Below are 27,869 nucleotides of genomic sequence, written 5' to 3'. Positions count from 1 at the left end.
GCACAGCAGATGGATGGCCCTTGCACTCCATGAAGGTGGGTATGCATGGACCTGAACTGGGGAGATGCCCCCCAAAAGTACCCAGTGTTCCTGGTATTCAGCTGGTGCTTAATAAGTGCTTCTTCTGCTTTCCTAAGATTCTCTATACCCAGCTTGGTGATGAGGTTACATTTGAGTCCCAAATATGTGCTCAGGCAGGGAGGGGACAGAGAGGAAAGTCCAGAGGCCTGTGGGCTGTACAGTCTCTGGACTCCACTCTGTACTGAGAGCAAAAGCGACCGTAGATGATGTGCACGGCTGTGTTCGTTAAAACTTTACAAGACCAGACGACTGGCAGGATCGAGCCCACAGGCCATAGTTTACAGACACTTGATCTGAAATATAAAATGGGCCAATTTCTCATTTGCTGGAAGCCCTTCAGAAGCTCCTTGTGCTCTCAGAACAGAGTCCCCTCCCTGACCTTGGCCTCTGGGTGACATGGAACTGGGCCCAGGCTCTCCCTCCAGCCTCATCTTCCCTGCTTCCACCCCACGCTCTGCACTCGGACTGTACTGACTGCTAAACGTGCCACGTCGTCCTATGTCCCTGACTTTGCACACTCTGTTCCCTACGTCTGCAGAGCTTCTGCCTTGCTGTGTCCCCGTAGTGGATTCCTATGCAACTCAAGGGCACCCATCAAGGAGGGATGCCACCCCGCAGGGGGGCGGGGAAGGGGTCAACGAAGAAAGCATACTCACTCGCTCTCCATCGGACCCTGGCAGGCCGAAGAGCCCTGGGAGCCCGATGTAGCCCTAGGAAAGAGCAGGTGGGCGTCAGAGGGGCCGAGGGGTGGGGTGTGGCTGGCCCGACCCATCCCAGTCCCCTCGCTGCCCTCCCACACTCTGGCTCCTCTTCCTGGCTGGTGGCAGTGGTGGCTCTGGTGGCTCCTTGACGACATAGGCCTTGAGGCAAGTGTATATGCCCATGGACTGCATGGTGCTGGCTCCCACGATGTAGTCCAAAGGCACATACCCTCACGCCAGGGAAGGGCACGGGCGCTCTCAGGGGGAGGCCCGCCCCGAGCCGGGGGCTCCGGGACCTGCAGGAAGGAAGCTCTCAACTGGGTTAGATGCTAGAGTGGCACCAAGCCCCTCCCACCCATCCCAGGACACCAGGAGGCACCTATGGCTTCTGCCAGGCCTCCTCGTAGGCCTCGAAGGATGTGGCGCTCCCATTCACCTCTGGCCTTGAGGCTCACAGCCCCTGGTGGCCACCTGAGTGCCAGCAACAACAGCAGCTGCCACCCCAGCCAGCCTGCTGACGTTCTACCAGGCACCTGTGTGCCACTGCATCCAACCCTCCCAGGAGCCTACAGATGGGCCGTCATCCCCTCACTGGACAGACTACGGCTCTGAAGATAAAGGGATATAACTAGTCAGGGGCGGAGCCCACCACCCTAGAATACACTTGAGTTTCTGTCTCTCAGCCTTTATGCGCACTGTGTCCCCCACCAGGCACGCTCTTTCTATCCCCATGATGGCAGAGCAACTCCTTCCAAGCCCAGCTGTAACGCTGTCTCCTGTGGCAAACAGCCCTGATGCCCCCAGCCAGAGGCAACCTCCTCCCTCCGCCCCGGCACCATCTTCGCGCCTCAGTTCATAGGATTTACCACTCTCTCCACTGCACCTTCGTTACCTTTGTCCACGGTTCATGTCCTCATTAGCCTGGAACGTCTCAAAAGCCGGGACCTAGCCCACACCTCCTATTACTATCTGCACTTTCTAGATGTTGGTGGAATGACTAAAAAATGACTGTAACAGAAGCTAACTTTTACTGAGCACCATCTAGGTGCGAAGCCCAGTTCTCAGGACTTCACACGCACTGGCGCACTCACCGCGTCCCCATGACACCCCCAGGAAGTAGCTTTGATTAGTCACCCCCTATAGAGGTGGGAACACTCAGGCCCAGAGAGGTGAAGGGTCACACAGCTAGAACGCAATAGAATTGGTATTTGGAATCAAGTCATCAGAGTCCTGGGTTCCTAACCACTCTAGCACACTGCCTCCCACAAATAAGCAACAGTGCAGGCTTACAACCATCTGTCCTTCCCTAAAAGGTCAAGAGGTCGCAAAGCCTTCCTCTTAGCACCCAGCATGACAATATATCCATCTTTTTAATAAGTGACATTTGGTGATCAAGCAAAGTTTATAACCCAGACCCACAGGTGAGAAAATGGGCTCAGAGAGGCCAGTAACTTGCCCAAGATCTCACAGATGGTTGGTGGCAGAACAGGTCTCAAATCCAGTCGCTCTGACCCCAAAGCCTGCCCTCTGCTTTCTTCATAAACATGAGGCCCGTGATGGCAGCTGACATGGCCCAGCTCCCCCAGGCTGCTCAGGGCTCTGTGACCCTGGAGAGGGGTGTGCTGGGCCGGACCACCCCCCTCTCCACAGGTGGCCTCCAGCATGGCAAACATCAAGCAGCCCCAGATTCCTGTCACTCCTCCTGTCCCCCTGGCAGATCAGACACCCTTAGTGGCAGAACTAAGGAGCCCTCCCTGGGTTCAGAAGGACCCTCTGAGGTCACAGCTTGTGGGGACAGGTAGATTAAGGGAGGCTCCACATCCTAGGACAGGAGCCTCCTTGGCAGGTGCACATCACCACCTTCACCACCACCGCCGCCACCATCATCATCACCACCACGTCCTGGGGAGCTGGGGAGCTTGCCCACCCACCCCCTTGCCTACCTCCCAGATGCTCTCCTAACAGCTGCCTGTTAGTTCCCGGGACTGGAGCCGAGATTGTGGCCATAAATAGCTTTGGCTCAGGAGTAGAGGACACGTCACGTAGACCCGGCCTGGCTGCAAACCGTGTGACCCACTTGCTGAGCATTCTTTGAGAGGTGGTGAGCCCAGTTCTCAGAACCCCTGAGTCCTCACCTTAGCTCCACCTTCGCAATCTAGGGCCATCGGGCCCCCACCGTGAGCCCAGTTTCCTGGGATGTACACGAGAGGGTTCCACCAGATCAACTCTTAGCATTCCAAACTCCACTTGCTGCCATTCACTTCCCCAAAACCTAATCTACCACCCCACAGCTCACCTGGGAGCCCCCACCTGTGGTCCCTCCTCAGCATTACTTGCTTCCAAATTCCCAGAGCCCTATAACCATGCTATAGGTAGGATGGACATCACTCCCATTGTAAAGATGGGCAAACTGAGGCAGCTGGCTACTCAGGGTTGGCTCCCCTTGCAGGAGGGGGACAGTAGATGCTTTATCCGTTTCCAGGCCTAGGCAGCGTTCAGCCATCAGACACCACTGGCCTCCCCAAAGGGTGGGCCCCTCAGCCTCAGTCGGGAGCAGCAGAGAGGCCTCTGAGGAATCCAATGACACACAAAGTGGCTTGGCTTTGGTCCCCGTCACTTGGCATGTGCTGGGGCACATGGCTAGCACATGCCTGATGGTGGCAGGTGGACTGTGGCCGAGCCCCCAGCACACCCTTTGCTGCCCAGACTGCCCGGCCATGGCTCCAGCCTGGCTCAAGCGTCCCCCATCACCAGGCCCTTCCGCTGTCCCTCTGCTCTCCAGGGAGCACTCCAGCGGGAAGGTCGCAGCCCCAGCCCCCCGACAGACCCCGGGTGGAGGCCTCCCAGCCCTGATCTCTCTCAGGCCCACTGGAAGGAAAAGGTAATGCCCCCCAGGGCCCCACCCATATGGCACTTGCCAAGGCCCACTTACCCGGCTGCCTTTGGGGCCAGGGTCTCCTATAGGACCAGGTAACCCCTGAAACATAAAAGACAGTGGGGCAAGAACACATGGAGAATTTCTACTGGTTGCCAACAGCCCAGGGCGAGTTCTGTCTCCCTCTGCAGAGTGGGAATGGGTTAGACTGGAGGTCTTCACTGGGAGCCCCAGCTATCCCAGGACCTCAGGGAGGTGGCTCAAGGACAGACTGGGTAGGAGGAGCCTCTGGAGCCCCATCCCCCACCTCACCAGAACCCCTTTCCTCTGTTCTCTTACTGAGCATCCCTGCCCTGCTGCCTGGCTCCAGCCCTCTGAACATCCCCTTCTTCAGGGCCCACCCAGCGGGTGCAGCTCCTTGGCCCCCAGCCCACCACCTCCCCTGCCTGGGGGCACCGTGGTCATCTCCACACCACCATGGCCACAGAGCTTCCAGAAGCCATATACTGCACCTGCCTGCCAGGGTAACCTTTGGCCCCTGGGCTGCCCTCTGGTCCCGGCCGCCCCTGCAAAGGAACAGAGAGAAACATGAGGCAAGAAGAGACCCTGCCCAGCTCCAGGTCGGAGGGGTAGTGGGGGACTGGGGCTCACAATGGACAAAGAGAAGGGCGGGAATGTGAGCTGAAATGGGAGGAAGGGGAAGCCACTGGCCTGCTGGGCCCGCAAGCCCACCTCTCCGTGAAACCGGTCAGACCAGCTTGGAGGGACAAAACCCCCTGTGCGGGCGGCCCGGGAATAAGAACACACTGAGGAGGCCTGGCTGGCTCTCCCGCGCTGGCAGCCACTGCTGTTTGATTTGGGCCAGGGGAGCCAAAATTCCTGCAAAGCCCCGTGGCAGCGTGTATAATATCCCCTAACATCGCCCGGAACAGGCCAGCTATTCATGGCTCTAACCGGAGCTGAGCAGCTCGTGCCAATGCCGAGCCAGTGTGGACTCCAGCTCTTTCAGGCAGATGTGGCTGGTGGGGAGGCAAGGTGGGGTGGGGTGGGGTTGGGGTGGGGGCCCCAGCAGGACGGGAGGCACAGCTGCCTGGCTCTGGGGCTTGCTCATGGAGCAGAGCCCGGGGAGGAGGCCAAGGACAGGCAGGGGCTGGAACGCAGGAGAGCAAGCAGGGTGGGGCCGTGGCCGTGGTCCTCACCTGTTCTCCGGGGTGCCCCGCCGGTCCAGGATAGCCCTTGAATCCCTGTGGGGAAAGGAACCGCATCAGGCTGGGAAGGCACATCTGCGCCTGTGGACCGCAGAGTTCCCAGACTCCCTGCCTGCCTTTCCAGCACTGCACGCACCACGGCAGGGGTGTAGTACACGGTCAGTAAATACCCACTGAGTGGATACTCGCACGTCAGGGTTAGTCGGTGCCTCTGGTTTCCTCTCTGCTACTCATGGTTCTGGACCAGAAGCATCAGAGGGACTGACTGACTGTTCACTCCTCGGGCAGAGTTTGTGAGCTGAACTGACATACAGCAACCAGGACAGACTGATGTTGTATGGTAACCATTTTTTTCCAAATCCAGAGAGAGGGTGTGACCACCAGAAGCCGAGGTGGAGGGAGTTCTCAGTAGGTAGGTGGACTGATTTGGACCTCCAGATCTAGGACATGCCCAACCACCCTATGATTCTGGAACCTTCTGTCAGGACCTGCCCCTTCTCAGGAACCCCCTACTAGAAAAGATCTCACACATACTGGCCAAATATATTAGCCAAAATAACTGCCTGCCTCCCCCTCACTGGTTCCAGCAGCATTCCAGTGGAACAGAGGCCCAACTACCCAAATGCCTGATGGAGGAGTCTGGCCACACCCCGGCACCAACCTGACCCTCTGTCCCCATGGCCCAACTACCATGGCTCAAGGCCAGGTCATCTAGGTCGAGAGAATCAAACAGAGTGTGTGCTTTCAGGCAGTGCTGGGCGTGACCCCTCAGTCATTTTCTGAGTTGGGAGCTCTCCAAAGGGAACCCCTAGACATCAAGCTTCCATCAGCTTAGGGCTGCTGTGAAGTGAGACCGAGTAGGGGGCTTCCACGTCACACAGGGCGGCGGTGCTGATCTCTACGAGAACCCCCACGCAGGGAGCCCTGGGTTTGGCCCAGACTGTTTCTGGCTGACTGGGCAACTCTGGGTGGGTCACTGCCCTTCTCTCTCTGGGACTCACATGAGGGAGTTGGAACTCTGTGTCCCTTTCAGTTCTGGCATTTGAGATCTGGAGTTGCAAGGCTCCCCCAGAGGGTGCCACCCAAGACGCCAGAGTGCACACACGGGTGCACACACCTGATGTGAGCAGAGCCTTTATGGCTGCTTGCTCAGGACAACTCCCACGTGACTTCCTCCAGCCCTCACAGCAGTCGGACGAGGGGCGGGGAGGGATTATCATCTCCATTTTGCAGAGGACAAAACCGAGTCTCGGAGAACTGCAGCCACTCACCCCGAGTTCCATGGCTAAGGACCAGCAGGTTCACACTTACCACAGGGTCCTTCTGACACCCGAGGCCACAGAGAACCTTGGAGACATCCCAGGCACGCACAGAGCACCCCCACAAGCCCCCAAGAAGTGGGAATCTTAATTATAAAAAGCAGAGTCAGGTTGACCCAGGAGGTTTGAGGAGTTTACAAGCATTCCTTCCATACCTACTCATGCCTCAGACGGCCCAGCAATATGATTGCATCTCAGTAAGGACCCATGAGATAGGTTCAGTACGGCTGGGTAAGATTCTTCAATGTGGGCATGTGCTCTTTTCCCCAGTGGGCAAACTGAGGCACAGACCACAGCCGGTGTGGGCATGCAGCATGGTTAAGGTCCTTGGTTTAGATTGCTCTGGGTTCCTCTCCTGCTTCACTGTGGGCTGGCTGTGTGACCTGGGGCCCCCGATGTCACCTCCCTGAGTGCTGGTTTCCACTCTTGTAAACTGGGGAGATGATGGGCGGCTCATGGGTTGAATGATATAGTGAGTGTGATCCCCCTGGCACAGTGTCCGGCATTAAATTCCAGGGCCCTGTAATGACTGGCTGCTGTTACCCTCGTGATCTTCCTGCATTTCATTCATTCATTCAACATTCAACGAACGTTTAGGTGCCAGCACAACGTTCTACACATGGGACAAATGGGAAGACAAAACCCCCCGCAGAGTTCACAGTCCAGTGAAGGAGACACAGAACAGGTAAATACGAAGGATAATGTCTGGGGGAGGGAGAATGGGGAGCAGTCGTTTTCATGGTGCAGAGTTCCAGGTTTGCAAGAGCTCTGGAGATGGTTGCACGACGTTGTGAGTACACTTCACATGACAGAGCCGCCCACTGACACAGGGTGAAGATGGTAAATTTCGCGGAGTTTTGTAACCATAATTCAAAATTAAACTTTAAAAAGAGATGATGTGTGGGAGTGACCGGCGCCTTGAAGAAAAGCAAGCAGAGTTAGAGGCCAGAGAGCAGCGGGACTGAGGACGGCGTGCCTGCAGGGGGGCAGGCAGGGAAGCCAGCTCTGATGAGTGGAATGTGGGGAGAGAGCCGGACATGGGACTGGCTCTCTGGGAAAAGGCATTCCCGGCAGAGGGAACAGCAGGTGCAGAAGCTCTGAGGCAAAGTCACTCTTGGGTGGTTTCAAAAAAGAATGAGGTCCCTGTGGCTGGAGCAGAATGGTGAAGGGTGAAAGGCAGAGAAGTGAGCGTGGTCAGGGAAGAAGCAGGAAGCCAGTGCCTGCAGGGTGGTGAGATGATGGGAAACCACGAAAGTTCTTGAGCAGAGATGTGTCATGATAGGATCTGTATAATCACCATTAGTGTTATCTTTTTTTAATTATTATTACTTTTTAAATTTTTATTTATTTTTTTAAGATTTTATTTATTTATTTTTAGAGAGGAAAGAGAGGGAGAAAGAGAGAGAGGAACATCAATGTGTGGTTGCTGGGGGCTGTGGTCTGCAACCCAGGCATGTGCCCTGACTGGGAATCAAACCTGCGATGCTTTGGTTTGCAGCCCACGCTCAATCCACTGAGCTATGCCAGCCAGGGCTAGTATTATCTTTCTCCACTTGGAATTTGCAGAAAAGGAAGAAAAAGCAAAGCCTTTGAATTGAGCCTTGAGCTCTAGGCTGTGCGATTGCCCTCTCTGAGCCTTATTCTGCCATCCTCTGCCTGCCTTGAGGGCTTGTTGCAAAGACCCAACGCAATAATGGGGCAGGGATCCCAAGAGAAGCATGAAAGGCAACAAGGGAGCCCAAAGGTCACTGGCTCCTCGGACTTCCTCAGCAGCCACAAAGAAACTTTCTGGAAACCAGTGCTTTAACAGAGTGGCCGGTGAAATCCCAGGAGGAGATTTTAAGCAAACCCTTTACTCAGGACACAGCTGAAAGGAAACCAGTGAACCTCGGGGATAAGAACCCTAACTTCCCTATGCCTGGCTCGGCACTAAAGCCTTAAATACACCAGCTTATTAGCTCCTTGCAGTCAATCCTAGAGGTAGGAAATACTGGGCACACTTGCCAGCTGAGGAAACTCAGGCTCGGAGAGATAAAGTGACTTTCCTGAGGCCACACAGCTTCCCAAGGGCAGTGCCTGGCTGTGACACTAGTCCCTACACATATATGGAGGCCTGACACCCACCTAGAAGAGCCACAGGGCCACCCAGGGAAAGACCCCCTTATAGACCCACCTCCCCAGGACAGAGCCCGCAAATCACTGCAGCGTTACTGAGGTGGGGGATGGTCACAGACCCTGGAGTACCTGATGGTAAATGACTTAAGCCATCAATTTGACAGCCTCCTTTCTCATTGGACAGTCGGAGACTCTGAGGCCCAGAGAGGGGAAGAGACTTGCCCAGAATTACTCAGCAAGTTATAGCCAAGCCTGAGCTGTTCCCCAGACTCTAGCTCGGCTGGGCTGGGCTTTGTTTAGAAGGCCACAATTCCTAGGTCTCTCCCAACTAGTAGATCCTGAAGGACCTTGAACATGGCCATGAATACCCATTTCTCCTGGCTGGACAGGAGCAGCAGAGGGAGCACAGCCACAGCATGAGGGTAGGGTGAGCAGGAGGTTTGTACGGTCCTTGAAAATACCTTCACAGTGTTTACCAAGCTGAGGCCAGCCAAATAGCTTCAAATGACAGGGCCCCAGGACCTAGGACAATTTAAACCATTATCTTCTCCAGGGCCCCAGCAATTAAGGGGCAGGCACTGACCACAAGGTGGACCCACGGGTAGTGATTGCTCCACGGGGGACCGGTGTCTGACTGGCACCAGGGGAGAGCAGATGCTTCAGGACAGCTCCAGGGACCACGGAGGTCTCAAGGGGCCTTCTGCTGCCCAGCAGGCGGGTCTCCGCAGGACCTGTGTTTATAATAGAGCTCAGTCTATATTTTGGTTTGGAAGCCAGATTAATCATTGCTTACAATGCACAAGGAGAAACCAGACATCACCTCACTGTTGCTGCAGACAGTCTCCCCGCCGGCTAGGATGCTATTTGGGCTTTGGGCAGAGAACGGAGGGAGGTCCTGTCCTTGCCTAGGGGTCCTGGGGACCCACATGCTCACCCCGACTCCACCTCAGCCTGTAGGAAGCCCCGGCTTCTCTTGCAGGAGAATGGAATGCACCATACTTGCTTAGTGCTCCATGAGACTCCCCTACCACCTTGCAGCCCACACGCCCCACAGGGCAATCAGCAGGACGGAGAGCCCCACTTAACAGAAAGGATCAGCAAGGAAGAAACATGCCAAGAGGTAGGGTGACCTAATACATGATACTGGGCAAGTCCCTGCCCCTCCTGGAGCTTCAGTTTCCCAGCCGGGCTCTCAAAGTATCCTACTGGCACAGAAATGACAGAATTCCGAGAGTGTGCCTTTTCTGAAAGCTGAATCCAGCAGGGCATGGCCAGGTATCTGACACCAAACTCTGCTCAGCGGGTACTTGGGACATCAGGGCAGGAAGGTCCAACTTCTGTATGGCTCATTCATTCAGCCAAGGTTTGCTGAGCCCCTACAGTGAGCCAGGCCCTGTGTTAGGCACTAAGAATACACTGGTGAGCCAAACAAACGCACTCCGCACCTTCTAGGAGAGGTTATGGGTATTAAATGCACGGTACGTGGAACGAAGGAGAAGCCCCGAGTGCTGGGAGAGTGTGGACAGTCCAATAGGAGCAGGTGGCATTGTAAACTGAGGCTTGAAGGGGGAGCCGAGTGGGAGAGCAGAGGGAACTGGACCTCAGAAATGGCAGTGGGCGTGGACCCCAGGAGCCCAGAGCATCTCCGCAGCAGGAAGGAGATCGCCTCAGGCAGCCTCAACCACGCTCCCCCAAACAGTCCCAGATGGCCCCCTCTGCCCTCCCATTTTATGACAGCTTCCCAAAGGTGGTGGCCAACTCAGGTGGCGCAGGCAGGGCTCACGGGCAGGGTGAGGGCTGCAGGAAGGGGCCAGGAGGAATGAGCACCAAAGCACATGCAGGGCTGGGGGTAGTGAGGATTTCTGCACAGCAGTTGCTCAGCCTCAGCACTGCTGCACTGTGTGCTGGGTGAGTGTTGGGGGGGGCAGCAGCCTTTGCTTGGTAGGATATTTAACAGCATGTAAGGCTTCTACATGTCCCCATTAGAAGTTAGTAGCAACCCCTTCCAAGTTGTGGTGACCAAAGACGTCTCCAGGCATTGCTAACTGTTCTCTGGGGCACCAACTCACCCCTGGATCTATAGGAGGGAAAGGAGGGTCAGACTAGGGACAGCATGGGACTCCACCCTCCCAAGGTGCAGATGATCGACTTCTTGGCTAGAGGAGGGCAGTTAATGAGTTACTAAGCACAATGACTAATGATCCAGGCAGGTAAGACCTTCGGTGCTTCTCCTCTAAGATCAGCATGACCATTCATTCATTCATTGAACAAGTATATATGTAGTGCCTCCCATATGCCAGCCTACATTAGGTCCTGGAGAATGTAATATCTCCCTGAACACTCCCAACCACTCTATGGAACAACTGAGGCTCGGTGAGGTGAGGCCACTGCACCAAGCTCATGTAGCAGGAAAGGGGCAGAGCTGGCTTCCATCCAGGTCTGTCTGTCCTGGTCTATGCTCCTGTCCAGTCCTTGGGAATCAGCCTGGTAAAGCTTCTCAGCAAGCATTGCAGCTGGATGCAGAGAAACAAACCTCAGGCGGGGAACCTCTATTTCAATTAATGGGCCCATTCTTATTTGAGAAGCTGTGTCATTCAGCATAGTGGAGAGAAAGAGAGCCCGAGGCCAGCTCTGCCGCTTAGTGCCCCTGAAAGGTATTTCCATTAAACCATTGGCTCTCAGTCTTGGCTGCACAGGAGAATCTAGGGCCAGGGTCCCACTCAGACCAATAGAACCAGGACCCCTGTGGTGGGGCCTGAGCTCCCCACTGGCTCTAAAGCAGTGTGGAGCTGGGGACCAGAGAATTCACCTTCCTCAATACCCCACAGTGATCTCAATTGTGTTGAACACCTCTGTTGGCACAGGGCCTGAGATACAGATACGTGTTTGCAAAATGACTGAGTGGTAGAATGAATGAATGAACAAATGAATGAACAAATGAGACCCATTTGGGTCTTGGCTTTCTCAGTTGCAAAGTGGCACAAGGCTGCCTTCCTGTCGGGAGCTATCGGGAGGACACAGCGTGATGAGGAACGGTGACTCTGCGCCACCTCGAACTCGCCACACTATTCAATAAGGGAACTGTCCCAACCCCCACTCCCTTCTCTGCCTATTTTGTCTCAGAGCCCTTTTCATTGTCTGTCTCCCCCCACAAGAATAAAAGCTCTGGAGGGGAGAGACAGGAATTTTGTCTATTTATTCAGCTCAGTGCCTGGCACCTAGTAGGCAGTCAATTCAGTAGAGTAACAGAATGACTCGGGCTATTGGTGTCACTCTGAGGTGACAACGAAATTCAACATGTTGGCAAGCAACGAGGAGGCTGACCTCACCTTCCACCTGCCAATGTCCCCCTTCTCTGGTGATTTCCCACATGAGATGCGGCAGAAGAGCCACCCAACAGGACCAGGGCAAAGCGGCCACTGTTGCCACCAAAGACGCTTGTGGAGGAGAGATGGCTTACGAACAGTGACAATTCCAGGCAGTCGCCCACCCTGTCGGTCCTGCTTCCCCACACTCGGGACCTGAGCTCCTTCACGTTCCACCCAGTGCCCTCCATGGGCAGGCGGCACAGCGCTACCACAGTCCAAACTCCTTGTGTCTGAGCCCGCCGGCCCGAGGGGGTATCCAAGGGTGTAAACGGTGCCCCCTGATTTGATTTGTCAAATCGGTTTCCAGCCACACGGAAGCTCTTCCTTAATTTGCAAAAGACAGCCCCCCGCCCCGCCCCAGGTGAGCTGGTCCATCCCAGGGCATCTGCTGAGAGCAGGGAGCCTTGGACCCCAGGCAGGAGCCAGTCCCGTCTGTTTCCCCATCTCTCACCACCTCTGCCAGGCTCCCACCACCATGCGGAGCGAGACCACCACCAGCTGCTTTATGAGCCAGGACTGGAAAGAGACTTTCCACTCACACTTCATCCATCAGAACGTGCCGGAGCCCAGAGGGGAAGTGAGTGGGGAGAGGGAGTCCCTGGGTGTTCTCTGAGCCAGAAAATTCCATGTTTCCCCAGCTCACAGCCAGCCACGGGCTCCGATCTGGAGAAAGGGATGAGGGGGACCTGATGCTCCAAGTCCCTGTGCCACGGGGACCCTCAGAGCAAGGACAGGATGGATCTGGGAGGCCCCACAGCTGTCCAGATGAGAACCAGATGGCCCAGAGAGACGGAAGCTGTGGCCACAGCTGGGAGCCAGGGTAGAAGCTTAAGACATGGAGACCTACACCGATGTATTTACTGGAAAACTCATCAGCACTGGGAGATTTTTCTGCAAGAAGCAGCTGACCCTTGGCCTGCATTGTCCTCCTCCTGTTTCCTGGACACTTATGGTGTGCAGGCCCTGTGCTAGGCTTGGGTGAAAATAACTAAGCCAGGACGGGCTGGGGCTCTTGAACAGAGTGCAGGCTTCTGGCCTGAAGCTGTGGGTTGAGGAGGGCTTCCTGAAGTGCGCACAACTAGAGTTGCATCTGAAGGATGAGGGGCCCTGGCTGGGAAGCTGGGGAGAAATCCAGGGGCACTGTAAGCCGGAGGCACTGGGTAGGAAAAGGACAGACTTTCCCCCAAGGGCGTTTAAGGAAGTAACCCCTACCCCCAGCTTGGCTGAGGCAGGGATGGGGGTGGGGCAACATGACAACAGCTCAGAAGGTACAGAGAACTTGTTGCTTTTACAGAGTCTTTGCCACCCCCTGCAGCTTACCAGGGAGGGATGAATATTGGACTCAGAGAGGGTCTAGACTTGCCCAAGGTCACACAGCTAGGGAACAGTGCAGCTGGGAGTAGAACCCAGGTCTGACTGAACCCAGAGCCCTCTCTCGAGATTTCTCTGCTGCAGGCCCGCCCCAGGCAGTAGTGGGTCAAGGGAAGGAGGTTACTGTCTCCATCCCAGGTGGGAGGAGGCAGAGGCACTGGGAGGCACTGGGGGCCCAAGGCTGCTCGGCAGGTTGGAGGTGGAGCCAGGCTACCGCAGGCCCTTCTGGCTCTGACAAAGTTCCTTCCACCACCCTTGTACTCCTTAGGGGAGCCTCCCAGGACCAGCTGGGCCCCTCAAAGGACAACGAACCAGGGCCACTTCTTGTCATACCTCATCCACCATGGCTGGGGGGACCTTCTCCAAGCCATGGTGTTGCCCACCCCAGGCAAGCACAGGCCCTCGCAAACCTCTCTCACCTCCCGCCAGTGTTCCCTGTGCCCACAGGAGCTGGGTTGGGGCCAGGGAGAGGCGGATGGGGGTGGGGGCAGCAGCTCCCAGAGCTCCTGCCAAATGACTCGCTTACTAGGAAGCCTCCTGGGCAAGGCAAAGCTTCAAAACCAAGGTGTACCTTTCGTCCAAGAGGTCCCGGATTCCCAGGGAGCCCAGGCAAACCCATGTCGCCCTGCAAAACAGAGACAAGGGGGTGAGCTGGGGGAAGGGAGCAGGAACACTCTTTAAATTGAGAGTGTGATCTCTCACGGCCTGTTTGTAAACAGGATTCACGGAGGCCCAGAGGCCTCCGAGGAGACTGGGGGCCTCTGAGCGGGGTGAGGGCAGCCCGGTGGGCAGGCTACCCAGTCCCTCCCCACTTAACCCAGCTGCCCCATCTGATCCGTTTTCTATGTTGGGCTTTGGCATAGGGTGTCATGGAAACCGGGTCCTGCTGCTAACTATTTAAGAACCACTGTTTGAAAACCACTGCTCCAGGGGCATGTATGATATGACAGGGGCTGTCCCATTCCAATCAGCTCTCTCTCTGCCTTCTCCATCCTTGCTGGGCATGACGGTCTCCGGTAGGAGGCATTGCTGCCACCACCATGAGACCTGAGAACAGACAAGCCCTGAGCAAGAGAGAAGCCGGGGCCCCTGGACTTCATCAGACCTGGGTACCAATCCTGCTCTGCACCTGGCCAGCTGTGTGATCTCCAGCAGGCCACCCACTTTGGGGGCCTCTGTTTCCTCATCTGCAAGCTGGGCTCATCCGCCCTCGTATATGAGGTTCCCATGAGGAGCAGATGGGAGTTTGTGTGAACATTTACACTCAGGCTAATGAATGAAAAATCTTACTGGTGAGGATGGAAAGGAATGAGCCACCCATGTCTTGGGGAAATCAAGCACAGGAGGCTAGGTTGAGAAGCAGTGTTCTGCCCGTCAGGAGGACTCTTAGGCTGAGTCCAGAAGGAAGCTGGACAGACTGGAGCGTTCCCTCCAGGACGTAGAGGCCTGAGACGCTGGGGGACCTTACTTGGAGTTCTGGGTTCTCCTGTTCCCAAATGTCTGGCACTCCCTCCAGGCCCCTTGATTAGTTTACGGGGTGGGTGCTTCAGGGAAGAATGCAATCCTCCGGTCTAAGTGCTTTCTCTCCCATGGGAGAAACTCTGGTCTCCTAGCCCTGCAGAGTTCCGGAGCCCTGAACCTCTCGCCCATTCCCTTCCCACACCCTAGAAATTTACACGCATGTCTATTAACAACCTCAGAGGGCACTTTGAATGTCTTGTGGAAGCTTCCTGGTCATGTGCTACCAGGAAGCTTCTGGATGCCAAGGGTCACCTAGCAGCCCCTATAGAAAGCCTTGCAGGGCATCAGGCAAGGTGACATTCACCAAGAATGTCCTTCGGCCAAGTCTTCTGTGGGTTTTATGGCTGCAACCCAAAAGAAGACAGCAGGAAACGGCTTTGGCTTTGGTGTAGGGAGGCAGAAGGACTTCAAGGAAGAAAAAAACAAACCAGCGCTGATCTGCCCAGGCTTTCTCACTTCCCTGCATTGGTCAAGCAGCCACCTGGGAGGGCTGCCCCAGGGTGTCCCCCACTCTCCACTCCCCTGCTTCCCTGAGCTTTGGGGTCCCTGGAAACCTACCTTCGTCCCATCATGGGCCTTTCCTGGTGAGAGCCCCGGGTCCCCTTTCTGTCCCTGAAACAAAAACAATTCCGCTTTGGCTGCTGAGTCCTCCAGCGAGGATGTCTCCCCACATACTGCTCTGAGCCCTGTCCCATGCTTCAGCACCCTCCCATCCATCCCCACTCACATAACGCCCCGTTACTCCAGGCTCTAACACTGATTGCATAGCTTCCCACTGACAGCATGATGACACAGTCCAAACCCCTCCTTTGGGGTCCCAAGTCTTTGGTCATCTGGTCCCAGCCATCCTGCCCAGACTGGGCTTTCCTCCCAGAGACAGGGTCCCCTCTGCCCCTTCCGCAGACCACAGCCCATCCCTCAGCCACACTCTGCACTTCCCAGCTGTCAGGCCCTTGCTCAGGCAGTCACTCCCCCCTAGAGAACCATTCTGCAGTCATCACTAGCCAAACCATAAACACTCTTCAAGATGCAGCTTGAATGTGTCCTCCCTAGTCTGCACCCACACCCAGGTGACTGCCCCTGGGGGCTCTCTGAGAGCTTCTGAGGGACACATACAAGAGACGTGCCCAGGTCTTTTCAGTTTTCCAGTACGCTCACCTCGCCATTCTAATTATGCAGGGTCAGTGCAACACCCACTTGCATCCGTGTGCAGCCGCTCAAGAGTTTGCAAAATTCCTCACCTCACTAGAGTTCCAACAATAACTCAGTGAAGTGGGCCAGGGAGGTGTTATTGACCCTGTAACATATTCAGGAAAACTGAAGCCAGAAGAAAAGAGAAAAGACTGTCTGAGGCCCTGAATGAAGCACTGGCAGAGGTCAGATTAGAACATGAAGATGAGTCAGAACAGGCAGCAAATCCGGGAGAAACTGACAAGCAGTAGGTCCTTGGTGAGCGCCAAGCACCCTCTGTGCCTAGCATTTGGGACTGTCCCCACTGCAAAGATTCCAGCCCCTCAGAGCATGGGCTCAGAGAAGGGGCCTGCAGACAGGCACCAGCTGCATCCCCTCCAGGGCCGGAGAGAGTGTTCCTGGCGGTGGGCCTGTTCATTTGGCCCAACCTGGCTCAATTACTCAGGAAACAGCCCTTTGGAAAGCCGATCCACCCTGATGTCACCTTCCAAGAGCCCCTGCTCCCTGATTCTCACTCTCACTCCCACGCTCCCTCTCCTAGCTCAACCCTGAGTCAGAAGTCCTGGGGTGAGGCCAGGGACTCACAGCGGGACCTTAGGCAAGTCATTTCCCTTCTCTGGGCCCTACTGCCTCACCTTTAAAGTGGGGGCTGCATGGCACACACACAGAGGCATGCACACACGTGGACAGACACACACATGCATATGGGCACATGCACATGGGTACACACACATATATGCATACCTATGCACACGGGCATATGCACATACTGGTGCATACACACGCAGGTTCACACATGCACATATAGTGTATGCATATACTCACACACACATGTGCACATGGGTGTACACACACGCACACACACACAGGCACGTGCACACAGGCTCACAGATGCATACAGGTCCATACACATACAGGTGCACACAGATGCATGCACACGTGCAAACTTGTACATATGCACACACACCCGCCAGCTTTCTAGGTTTCTTGGCAAGGAGCCAGTGAAATAGTTAACGTAACACATGGGAGGGGTGGTTTGGCCAACTTCAATTAATCCCCATTTGGTTCTTTTCTTCGTCAGAACCCAGACCTTCCAAATCCTGACTCAGTCGCTCTTCACAAGAAATCACAGCATTGTGATCTGGACAGGGCCTTACAGAGGGAACAGCCCTACGCTGTCCACCCACTCCAGGCCCAGGACTGTGGCAGGCCGCCCTGTGCAGCAACTCCGTTAGTCTTCTTAACACCCACAGAATGCAACTCAGGACCAAAACTACGGTTCAGAGAGGCCGAGTCACAGCCTGGGGTGACATGCAGGTAAGAGGCAAGGTCTCACTAGGTCTGACTTATCCCGGGTCTGTTTGAGTCTACAGCTCCCTTTACACATCAGAAGCCTGGGTACTTGGCCCACACCCTCTAGTTGCCCCAGGCTGAAGGGCAGCCCCTTCCCTGCTAGGGCCTCTGTTCACCTGGGTCCCCCACGGTCACTTCTGCAGAACCCACCCTCTGGGATCTCACACAGCAGCTGCCCCTCCTAGACACCCTCCCACCCTCTGCTGCTCACGAGCCAGCTCCACTGCCTTTTTTGTCCATGGTGCAAGGCCAGGCCCAGGACTACCCAGGATTCCAATGGCCAAAAAAGGACAGCAGCTATCCCCACCCCGCCCTTGCCCACCTCAGTCTCCAGTTAGTAAAGGAGCTGGGTTTAAAAAGCTTTGGGGGTGGGCCTCCATGTATCCTACTCTGTCCTTTTGTAAAAGGGGAAGCTGAGACCCAAAGAGGGGATGAACTTGCTCCCTTGCCTGGGGTTCTTACCTAGGGCATTTTAGTTATTTATGGGATTCTCTCTGCATTCTCGGCAGCAGCTCAGTGCTTGAGATCTGGCCTGAGGACAACATCCACAAGTACAGACCCTTAGGGACCGTCTACCTTGAGCCAAGTCTGGCAGTGACTACAGGGAATACCACAGTGGGGACAGGACACAGGGCTTGTCCATGGGAAGATCTTGAGGGGGAAACCAGACAGACAGGTAATAATAATAATAAGCCTATGAGGTAGCACCTATCACTATCCCCATTTCACATATGAGGACACTAAGGCCCAGAGAAGATAAGTAACTTTTATAAGGTCACACAATTAATAAATACGGGTAAGACTCAGGCAGCCTGGTTTCAAAGCCCAAGCTCTTTACATTTCAAAGCACTGCAGACAACAAGCAAAGCCCAGAAGAAAGCTGAGGAAAACTGAGGGTAAATCCCTAACTAACAGGAGTTACCGCTGAGCAAAGGGTGGAGGAAGACAAGGAGGAAAGCCAATGAAGTTAAAGCTCAAGAAATGCTCCAGGCACCTTGGTCAGGTAAAGGTGTAAATTCCCAGATAGACAAAGCTATTCAGCTCCCCAGTCATTCTCCTACAAATTCCCCAGTAAGAGATATAAGGAATGTAAAAACTTTAATTAATTGTTTGCACCCTAGTGAGGACAAGATCTGGTTGCCAAACCCAGCACTCCAGCCAATGAGCCTGTGTGATCTTGGGCAAACCACTCTTCCTCCCTGCATAGGGAACAATAGGCTGCTTAGACTAGTTAACAAAGCCTTACACAACTAGAAGATGGATGGGAAAGGTGTACTGTAAACCATAAATGCTACAAACATAGTGGGAATGAGAACTATGTTGAGATCCTGTCCTACAGGTAGGGTTGGGAAGTGAAAAGATCTGGCCCCAGCCCTGGAACATCCTCTGAAGAGTCACAGGACTTCTTACTATCATTACTACTGTACTATTTCATGTGATTAGACGTTCTGGCCCATGCAATAAAGCAGGAAAAACAAATAAGACTACTAACCATTGAAGAAAAGGAAACAAAACATCCCTCCACAGCTCAAAACTGGACATGCATGCCCAGGGTGCATCTTAGAACCTCATATCCCTAGTCAGACATTCAAGGCCCTCCCTCTCCAGCACCAAATGACTTTTCCTCCTACTTCTTTTGAGGGCTCTAGGTTCTCGATGTCCTTCCTCCCCAGTCCCTCCCAACCAGAAATAAACTCCGAACTCCTCATTGTGTCCCCAGCCTGGCACAAGGCCTGGCACTCAGGAGGTGCTCAGGGAGTACCTGTGGCCCAGTATGGATCCTCTGCAATGACCCTAGCAACCTCCCATCAGGAGCCCCTAGAAAGCACCCCAAATATGGACCTAATTTCAGCCCTCACTCCATGGCCCAATCTCCAGATCCCACAGAAAATACTCACTTTGGCTCCAGGAGGGCCAGGTAGGCCTGGATTTCCATGAGGCCCAGGAGGACCCTGACAGGAAAAAGAAACACAGAAGTGAGGGGGAAAAGGGGCCATTTCACTTCCTACAGCAGTGCCAGTGGGTTCTTTCTGCCCACTGGGTCCTCTCCCTTCTCCAAGTCTGAGCACTGTTGTGATAGTGGCCCTCTGTTAGGGAGGGCCCCCTGGATGCCGGGCCCTGTGCTAAGCACTTTCCACTCATTATCTCATTTTCTTCATTAACCCACAAGATAGGTGCCATCACTACGCCTATTCTGAAGATGAGGAAATTGGTGTTCAGAGGTTTATAATCCTATCAGGTCTGGCCAGCTGCTCAGGGGTAGAGCTAGATCTCATCTTCAGATGTGATTCCAGAGCACAAGCACTTAGCAGTGGAACTGGCCACCTTTTTACACTCTCTCCAGCTGGCCACATCGGCCCTTCCCAGCTGACTTCCTCGGGCTCAAGCACACTTAGCTGTGTGCTTCCCCACTCCACCCCAGTACTTTCTCCCCTCACCGCCTTTGCCATGCTGTTCCAATCATCTGGCATGTGTATCCCATCCATCCCCTCCAGCTGAAACACAGCCCATCCTTTAAGACTTGGCTCAAATGCCACCTCCTCTGGGGAATCTTCCACCATTCAGACTCCTGCTGGACTGTTTTATGAGCCCTCGGAGTTCAGCGTTCAATGAAGGGGACACGTGGCCTCTCTGTACAAAAGGCACAGCCCTCCTGTGGTTACAACACGTAGTCAGAGCTCTCCCTTGGATTCCTACAGGCCCTGTACTTACACGGTCCACGAGGGCCCATGGAACAGCTGGGAAGCCTGGGCCCAGAGAGTCAAAGAGTCTTGGCCAACACCACACAGGAGAATAGCGGCCAAATGAGGGCCGGAACCAGGCCTGTTGGCTTCCAGTCCAGGGCTTATTCATGGCACTGGCTTTTCCCAGGCCACTATGCTACAACAGCTGGACCCAGCTATGTCCACTTTCTCCAGCAAGGGCCCTGGACTACAGCCTTGTAGCCCAGTAATAAAAACAAAGCCCCGGGAGTCAGGTAATTCCTGAGGGTCTCTGTCCAATAGGCATAACCTGGGACCTTGGAGGTGGGGAGAAGCCCCTCAAAAGGCCCCATGGTGCCCCCACCACACCAGCCTCCAGACACACTGCCCTTGTCCCTGGCTGGCCCTTCTTGACCCATCTGGCTGGCTGTGTATGAACTTGCTGCCTTCCTCCCTCTCCGACACCAACTTCCCAGCTGCAGCCTGTCATATTCCAACCAAGGAACCTCCTTCTTCCTCGATGCCTGAACCGGAACCCTCCCCTTCTCTGAAAACATCTAGAAAGTACAGTGTTCAGAAGCTCACTAAGCCTGGGGTATTTATAATGGTGTCACGGGTGACCTTCCCACTAAAACAATCCACCTCCCTGCCCCTCCCAGCATCCCACTGTCTGCTGGCACAGGGCTATAACTGGGAAGTGTCAAGACCTGAAACCACTTCTAAGCCTTCCTGCCCCCAGCCTCAGTTTCCCGTCTGTCCTGTTAAGGACTGAAACGTGGTGGTCTCTATGGAACCTGGAAGACCTCAGATGTTCATCCCAGCCCAGGCTCCTGGGGTCTAATCCCAGAGCTCAGCCTGAACTGGACAAAGTTTAAGCAGAGATGTTTGAGGAGGGGCCCTTGACCAACACCCCAGAACCCGGAGTGGGCTGTGCAAAGTCAAGGGTGGCCACTTCCCAGTCCGGCCCCTAGCTGTTCCAAAGATGGTGGGCTGGAGCACTCAGCTACCCCCTCTGCAGCTCATGAAGGTGGGGGCTTCCTGCTTCCCTGCCCCCACCTCCCTACCCCTCTCCAGCCACTGCCTTTCAGTGAAACGAAGCACATAGTTGAGTGGTAGCCAAGCAGACCGATTCTATAAAAGCTGCAGCTCAGAAAGGCCGGTGGGGGCAGGGCCCAGGGATTTCCCAATGTCCCTCCCTCGATAGGCTGATGGGCTGCAGGAGTATGTGAAGGTGGGAAGGGGCAGGCCACTGGCCTCAGATGAGGCCCCACCCCGCCCTAAGCCCCAGAGCTACCATCTGCAAAGGAGCTGGGATTGCTTTATCCCACCATTCTATTATCTTTGGAATTTTATGATCTATGGAATTTCCAGTCTAGAAACAGGATGGGAGGGTGGGGGGAGGCGTGCAGGCTGCAGCACACAGAAAGACAGAAGGATGTCAGGAGGGTCCTCCACTCACTTGTGGAATTTCAGAGCTGGGAGGAACCTCAGGAATGCCTTACTAGGAGCCCATGTTTTATAGATGGGGAAACTAAGGCCCAAAGAAGGAAAAGGACTTGGCTAAAATCACACGACTTCTTTGTGGAACTGTTCGTGACTCTCAGGCTAGAACTCATGAGCAACCACTCACCCAGCACCTGCTGCATGCAGGGCACTCTACGGGGTGCTGGGTCAGACAAAGAAGTAAGCAGGGCCTGTACCCGGCCCAGAGCAGCTCAGCCGAATACATAGAAAATTAGCACCTAGATGGTTAAGACCGTAGGCTCTGGAGTCAGACTGTCTGGGTTGAATCTTGGCTTTGGCATTTACTTTATGTTTGACTTTATCCAAAGTAACTGAACCTTTCTGAGCTTCAGTTTCCTCACCTGTAAAATGTGGATAATATTGGAACCTATTCTCAGGGTGGCTGTGAAGATGGAAGGAGATCACACATATACAGCTCCATGCACAGAGTCCGGCAGCTGATGGGAGTTTTAGAAAGTGACCTGTGCCTCCCAGAGAGCCAGATAAAGCGCTGCAGGAGCCTCGAGAAGGGGCGGTCATCAGAAAAAGGGCCAGCGTCTGTTCTGAGCCATGGATGGAGGACGAGTTCACAGAAGAGGGTGTACCAGGCCGACAGGACAGCCTGAGCAACGGCTCAGGGATGGAGGGCTCAGGAAGAGTGTGGGGGCATGGGCAGACTGTCTGGGCCTCGAATGCCAGGTCAAAGGGCCTCATCCTGCTCCCAGGCTGCAAGGTCAAGGTCAGTGATGTCCATGACACCTCTGTGGTTCTAAGCTCTGGGCACATGCTCCATGGAGATTCTAAATGCAGGTGGAAGCACTACTGCTGACGGCAGACTCCAGAGACCCAGGCCTGGGAGACCAGAGCCAGGTCTAGAGGGAACTAGGGCTCGAGTAATTGCATAACCAGAACCAGCCACTGGGCTCCGAGCTAAAAATATGCCCCAGGCATCTGTTATTGCCAGGGCCTCACCAGGCACCCAGCGTGGGAAAGGCTGATTCAGCCTGGGCACAGATGCCAGGCGCCATGGGTCTGAGTCCTCTTGGGAAAGGTGCAGACTTCCCTCCGGGAGGGAGGGGTCCCAGCATAGGGTTAAGAGCCTGGGTTCCAGTCCTAGCTCTTCCATTTATTAGATGCTTGGTCTCTTCACCCCTAAAGGAGAATGATCATACTGACCCATGGGGGTTCTGGGGAAGAGGGCATCAAACGAGATGGCAGTGAGTGACGTGCCAGGCACACAGGAGCTGTTCTTCACTCAGAGGCTCAGGCTAGCTCACAGCAGCCACCTCAGCCCTGCCAAGCCCTCCTCTAGCCTCCGCCGAACCTCTCAGTGCAGGGAGCTCGCCTACTCCCGGGCACAGCCCATCCAGCTGCCTAGGTCAGCATCCCTACCCCAGGATGGTCCGCAGATATGCAAAGTTGAATGCAAGGGTCTTGTCCTCCCAAGTCACCTTTTTTCCTGGACATACACCAAGATCCATCGACTTGGGGGTGTGGTCTGCAGAAATCCCCTCTCCATCCCAGGCTCCAAGAGTCATACCCACAATGGACAACTGACCCCCTGTGAGAGGTCACCGGTGTCCTATGCCAGGCCTGTGTACACATTTCCCCTAAGAGCCCTAAGTCAACTCCACAGGACAAAGTGGAAAATGAGTACCAGAGTGGGGCGCGGGACAGCTCGAGGTCACACAGCAAAGCTGGGACAGGAGGGGCATGCAGGCCTGGGAGCCAACCACAGCTCAAAGGATGGTGAATGATCACTTACCCGAGGCCCCCGTGCACCGGGGGGTCCAGGGAGCCCAGGCAGCCCAGGGGGACCCTGAAGGGAAAGCAAGACAGTGTCAGTGCCAGCGGCATGATGAGAATGGGTTAAGCATTCATTCAACAAACCTGTCCAAGAGCTCCACACACAATGTGAAGAGAGGGCTTCCCCCACATCCCTGCCTGAGGAACTCAGGCCCTTGGGGACTTCCAGGTCTTTGCAGCTGCTGCTATTTCTGTCTTCAAAGCTCTCATCTTTCATTACTCAGCTAACTTAGGATGTCACCTCCTCCAAGAAACCTTCCCTGATCACTCTTCCAATTTAGGCCAAGTTCCCCTCTTTCTCTCTACCTTAAAGACCTCTGTATTATTCATGGAATTGTCTGCTCAGAAGCCTGTCTCTCCCACCAGACCATAGTCTCCTCAAAGGAACTAATAGGATGTGAGTCATCTCTCTCCTCTCCCAAGGCTCAGCCAAATGTTTGATAAAATAAAACAGCAACAGACCTCAGAGCTCAGCCAAGTTCTCTGCAGAGCCAGAGCCCAGAAGGGACTTGCCCACAGTCACACCAAGCATCTCTGCACCACGGGGATGCAGTGCAGCATAAAGGGCATAAGGATCCGACAGGCCTGGGTTCAAATCCCAGTGCTACCGTTTACCAGCTAGGTTCGGGCAAGTGCCTATAAATGGGGACCCTCCTCACAGTATTATCTCTAGGATTAAATGTGAGATGGTAGATGTGTAACACAGTACCTGGCAAATAATTGTCACTCAGAGGTCTCAGCTGTTTCAGCGGCCACAGCCTGGACCAGCCTTCGTCACTGCTCCCCGGGAACCTGCAGCAGCCCCTCCATTTGTCTCCCGGCCTCTGCCCTCTGAGCTTTCCAGTGCTCCACACAGCCTGGTTCACATTCCTAAGGCGTTCCCCTGCTCAACAGCATTTAACTGCTGCCCATTTCCCATAAGAGAAGGGTCTCACCCTGCAACGCGGCGTTCAGGGGGCACCTGTCTGGCCTCACCTTTCCTCCATCCAGGAAGGGTGGCAGCTGAGCTGACATACTGAACCACGCACTGGCCTTTGTTCAAACCTGGGTTTTGCCCCTCGAGAGCTGGAGACTTGGTGCAAGCCTTTCAGCCTGCCTGTTTTCCGCTGCACCCCTTCAGGATGAGCTCAAGAGCTCCAGCCCCGCCTCCCCCGAAGGAGTAAACGAGCAAGAACCGAGTGCCTGATCTGAACAACTGAACATGGAGCCTTCGAAGGGAGCCAGGCTTTCGAGGATGTGTGAGGCCTGGGGAATTCATTTGTTTCAAATAACCATCAACAGCAGAGATTCCAGGTTTCCTGCCCAGAGTTAAAATCAGTGTTGAAAACCCAGTACGGTTTGGCTGGTAATTAATCCAGACCTCACGCTGGGCAGCCTCGGCTCACAGTTCTGGCCAGTGAACACCACGTGCTTGCTCACCCATGAGTAAAAATCAAGAGAGAGATAGAGATGGGCAGATATGGGTAACAAGGCCCCAGGGTCCCTGAAAAGGGCCCCAGGGGGAGGGAAGGGGACCCCTGTGTGACTTCAGGCAACTTCCAGCCACCTCTGGGCCTCCAGTCCAGCCGGCCATTGGCAGCCATCTCCCATGCAGAGCCCAGGGGCTAGGGGGAGGGTCTCTAGTCCTGGTCCAGTTCTGCAGGTTTGGGATCCAGGGCCAGTGTGCACCCTGCTGTCCCCAGGGAGCAGTCGAGTACGGTGAAAGGGTGTAAGGCTAGCACCCTGGGCTCACACTCGGGCAGCCCTCCTTCCCAGCTGTGTGGCTTTGGGCGAGCAACTTCCAGTCTCCAAGGCTTCATTCTTTAACTGTAAAATAGGATATAATAGCATCTAGCGGACAGATAATCTACAAAAAGTGGTAATCCTGGTGCTTGGTACACAGTGAGTGCCCAAAAGTTAGCTGTTGTTTCTGTTAAGCAAGCTGCTGGAACCTCCCCAGCGTGATATTTTAAGCCACCCTCCTCGACATCTGTTTTTCAGGAAGAACAGAAGATTTCCCTTCCTAGAAGGCCTTGCTTGGCCCTATTCTTTCATGTGGCCCAGAATTAAAGGGAAATGCAAGGGCCTTAAGGCCAAGCATCACTGTAGGTATTGTTATCATCACCAAGCCCCTTTAACAGATGAGAAACCAAAAAGAGGCGCAGAGAGGCAACATGACTTGCCCAAGTCTGCACAGTGAACAGGCAAGGCCTGGATTTAACCCAAAACCGTTTGACATGTTCTCCTACCCTGGGCAACTTCCACAGAGAAAATCCGGGCCAGGTGTATTCTGACTAGCTGTACAAACTTGGATAATTCGCTTCCCTTCTGTGGGCATCTGTAAAATGAACATTCGGGAAGCATCCCAACATTGGCACTTCCTGAACTGCGGGGTGGTGGGGATTCCCTCCTCCAGTTATCTGGTGGGAGAGGAAAAGGGAAGTCATGTCCATGTCACAGAAAAGAAGGCCAAGGCCCAGGGAGTGCGGGGCTTGTGCAGGGCTCCAGGAAGGGACGAGCTCTGTGGCCGGAGCTCCCTCGTGACCCCGGAGGGCTGCCACTGCAGAGGGCCTGGACACTCCCTCTTGGCGTTTCTTCTGCCTCAGAAACGGGGGCATCCAAGCTGAAATCTGACCTCATCCACAACATCTGCGGAGCAGACACCCAGTGCCAGCTGGGACCCACGGCCCGGCCTGGTGATGTCAGTGCACAGCCCGGCTCCTTGACACGGCAGCCCAGCCCCACAGCTGCAGCCCCGGCCGGCCCTCCTCTACCACACTGGGCCGGGGCCGCTGGGCGCCCGGCTGCAGCCAGGGGCCCGGCCCTTCCCCACTCTGCGACCACTTTGTCAGTGGGCAAGTGAGAGCGGGCGACCCCTCACCCCTGATCCAAAACCTTGCCTGTTCTCCGTGCAATGGAAAAACGCTGCCGTTTCTTTCCAGGGCCCAAAGCCTGAGCGGGTGACTCTGGGATGATTCACAAGGCCGGGGTGGGATTTTCCACTCCACGCTGCAAACAACGGGGCCTCTGAGAGGGCCCAGGGCTCGGGGGGAGGGAGCGGGGGCCGCAGGCCTATCTGGGGGAAGAGGCCTGGACTCAGGGCTCAGGAAAACAGAGCCATGGAAACAGCCAAGCCCCCACCCTGGGCTTTCCCCATGGGTCCTGGCCTCTGACAGCCAGACCTAGGGGAACCCCATCCCACGCAACAAGTCCACCCTTGTGTCCAGCTGCAAGAGCCCGCCTGCCAAGCCTCGCAGAAAGAGGTCCTGGCTGGCATGGCCCCTGGCAGCAAGCAAGGAGAGGTTTCACAGGCCTGGGATCTGGGAGACCTGAGTCCAGTCCTGAGGGGGCTGCTAACAGCCGGGTGACCCCGCACAGTGAGCTTTCAGTCTCTGGACCTCTGTTCAGTGCCCATAGCCCGAGGGCAGGAAGGCAGGGGATCTCAAAGGGCCTTCCTATCTGACATCAGAGCTCATGATGATTCCCAAGAACGGCCCACAGGGTGCTGAGCCTGCCCCAGTCTCTGCCTAAGGGAAGGGCGTGCTGGGACAGGGCTACTCTGTATGGCCGTGAGCAAGTTCCTTCATCTCCTTGCGCCTCCGGGCCTCAGTTTGTCCAGCTGTAAAATGGGATGTAATACTCATCTTCCAAGACAATGTCTGTGTGCTGGTTATTCTCCGTTTGCTCCCAAGATCCGCCCTGTGCCCTGGGGAGCTGGCCTCTGCAGGCTGCACCCCCAGGCTTCCTTGCTCTCTGCCCCTGGCTGAGGTTGGCCAAGGGGAGGCCACTGCAGACACAGAGAGTGGGGAGGAGATTTCTCTCCCTGCTCCCTCCCTGCTGGGCTATAGTTTGGCCCCTGCTCCTGTCAGAGACCCCTGGTCATCTTTTAACTCTCCTGGGCTCTGGTAACACTTGCCTCTCCCCTTGCACCTTCAGGTCGGACCCCTGTGTGATGCCAGACCCTTTGGTTCCTTCGATGCTGCCCACAGCTCTGTAAATAGTCCCTTCCTTAAACTCTCCTCAATGACCCTCTTCCCTGTTTGGAGTCGCAGGATACAGCATGCAAACTGCTTAGCACAGACCTGGCTGGGGTAGCTCAGTGCACTGAGTGCAGGCCTGCAAACCAAAGGATTGCCGGTTCGATTCCCAGTCAGGGTACATGGGTTGCAGTCCAGGCTCCCAGTAGGGGGTGCTCAAGAGGTAACACATTGATGTTTCTCTCCCTCTCTTTCTCCTTCCTTTCCCCTCTCTCTAAAACTAAATTTAAAAAAAAAAACTGCTTAGCACAAAACCTGGCACACAGTAGGAGCTCAAAAGCACTATGGTAAAGAAAGCAAAACACCCCTCCACTCTCCTGGGTTCTAGGTGATACTGGTGTAAGGGGCGCATTTCCCAAGATCTAGTCCCAATTCCTAACTGCCAGCAGCACAAAGGTCCTCCTGTATCCAAACCCTCCTGGTTCTCTCAATGCAACGACACCCCCACAACAACCCGCCGGGACTCAATTTCTGGTGCTGGGTGCTCTATGCGCCTCTTCTCATCCCAGCCACACAGCCACCCTGGAAAGGTAGGTGGTACCACCTCCCCATTTTACAGAGGCGGAAATCAAAGCTCGGAGAGGTTAAGTGACCTGCCAAAGGTCACACGGCACCTGACACCCAGAAGGCACTCAATCAGTGTTTGTTGAAAGAAGGGAAGGATGGCCAGATAAGGGAATGGTTCAAACCCAGGTCATTCCAAGTCTAAAGTCTGTGGGGCGCTTACACTCCACACGGC

The 27,869-nt window shown here is 55.0% G+C and overlaps 1 protein-coding gene across 3 annotated transcripts in view; it reads right to left on the bottom strand.

The window, feature by feature from the left end:
• The window catches only part of COL27A1 (collagen type XXVII alpha 1 chain), a 129,812-nt gene that overhangs the window by 86,957 nt on the left and 14,986 nt on the right, over positions 1–27,869 (bottom strand). For all 3 annotated transcript variants that reach the window (XR_006785878.1, XM_045840704.1, XM_045840703.1), the window contains exons 4-11: positions 23,074–23,127; positions 19,002–19,055; positions 15,118–15,171; positions 13,610–13,663; positions 4,857–4,901; positions 4,170–4,223; positions 3,715–3,759; positions 738–791 (exon numbers count right to left, since the gene is read on the bottom strand). Coding sequence is in view for 2 of the 3 variants with exons in the window: in XM_045840704.1 (XP_045696660.1) it covers positions 738–791; positions 3,715–3,759; positions 4,170–4,223; positions 4,857–4,901; positions 13,610–13,663; positions 15,118–15,171; positions 19,002–19,055; positions 23,074–23,127 (414 nt within the window). In the remaining variant the exon portion in view is untranslated. The remainder of the gene's footprint in view (positions 1–737; positions 792–3,714; positions 3,760–4,169; positions 4,224–4,856; positions 4,902–13,609; positions 13,664–15,117; positions 15,172–19,001; positions 19,056–23,073; positions 23,128–27,869) is intronic.

Source organism: Phyllostomus hastatus, unplaced genomic scaffold (assembly GCF_019186645.2).
Source record: "Phyllostomus hastatus isolate PE091 unplaced genomic scaffold, TTU_PhHast_1.1 phas_contig_34, whole genome shotgun sequence".
Classification (NCBI taxonomy): Eukaryota; Metazoa; Chordata; class Mammalia; order Chiroptera; family Phyllostomidae; genus Phyllostomus; species Phyllostomus hastatus.
The sequence above is the reverse complement of the archived record's forward strand: the minus strand, read 5'-3'. Positions and strand labels throughout refer to the sequence as shown.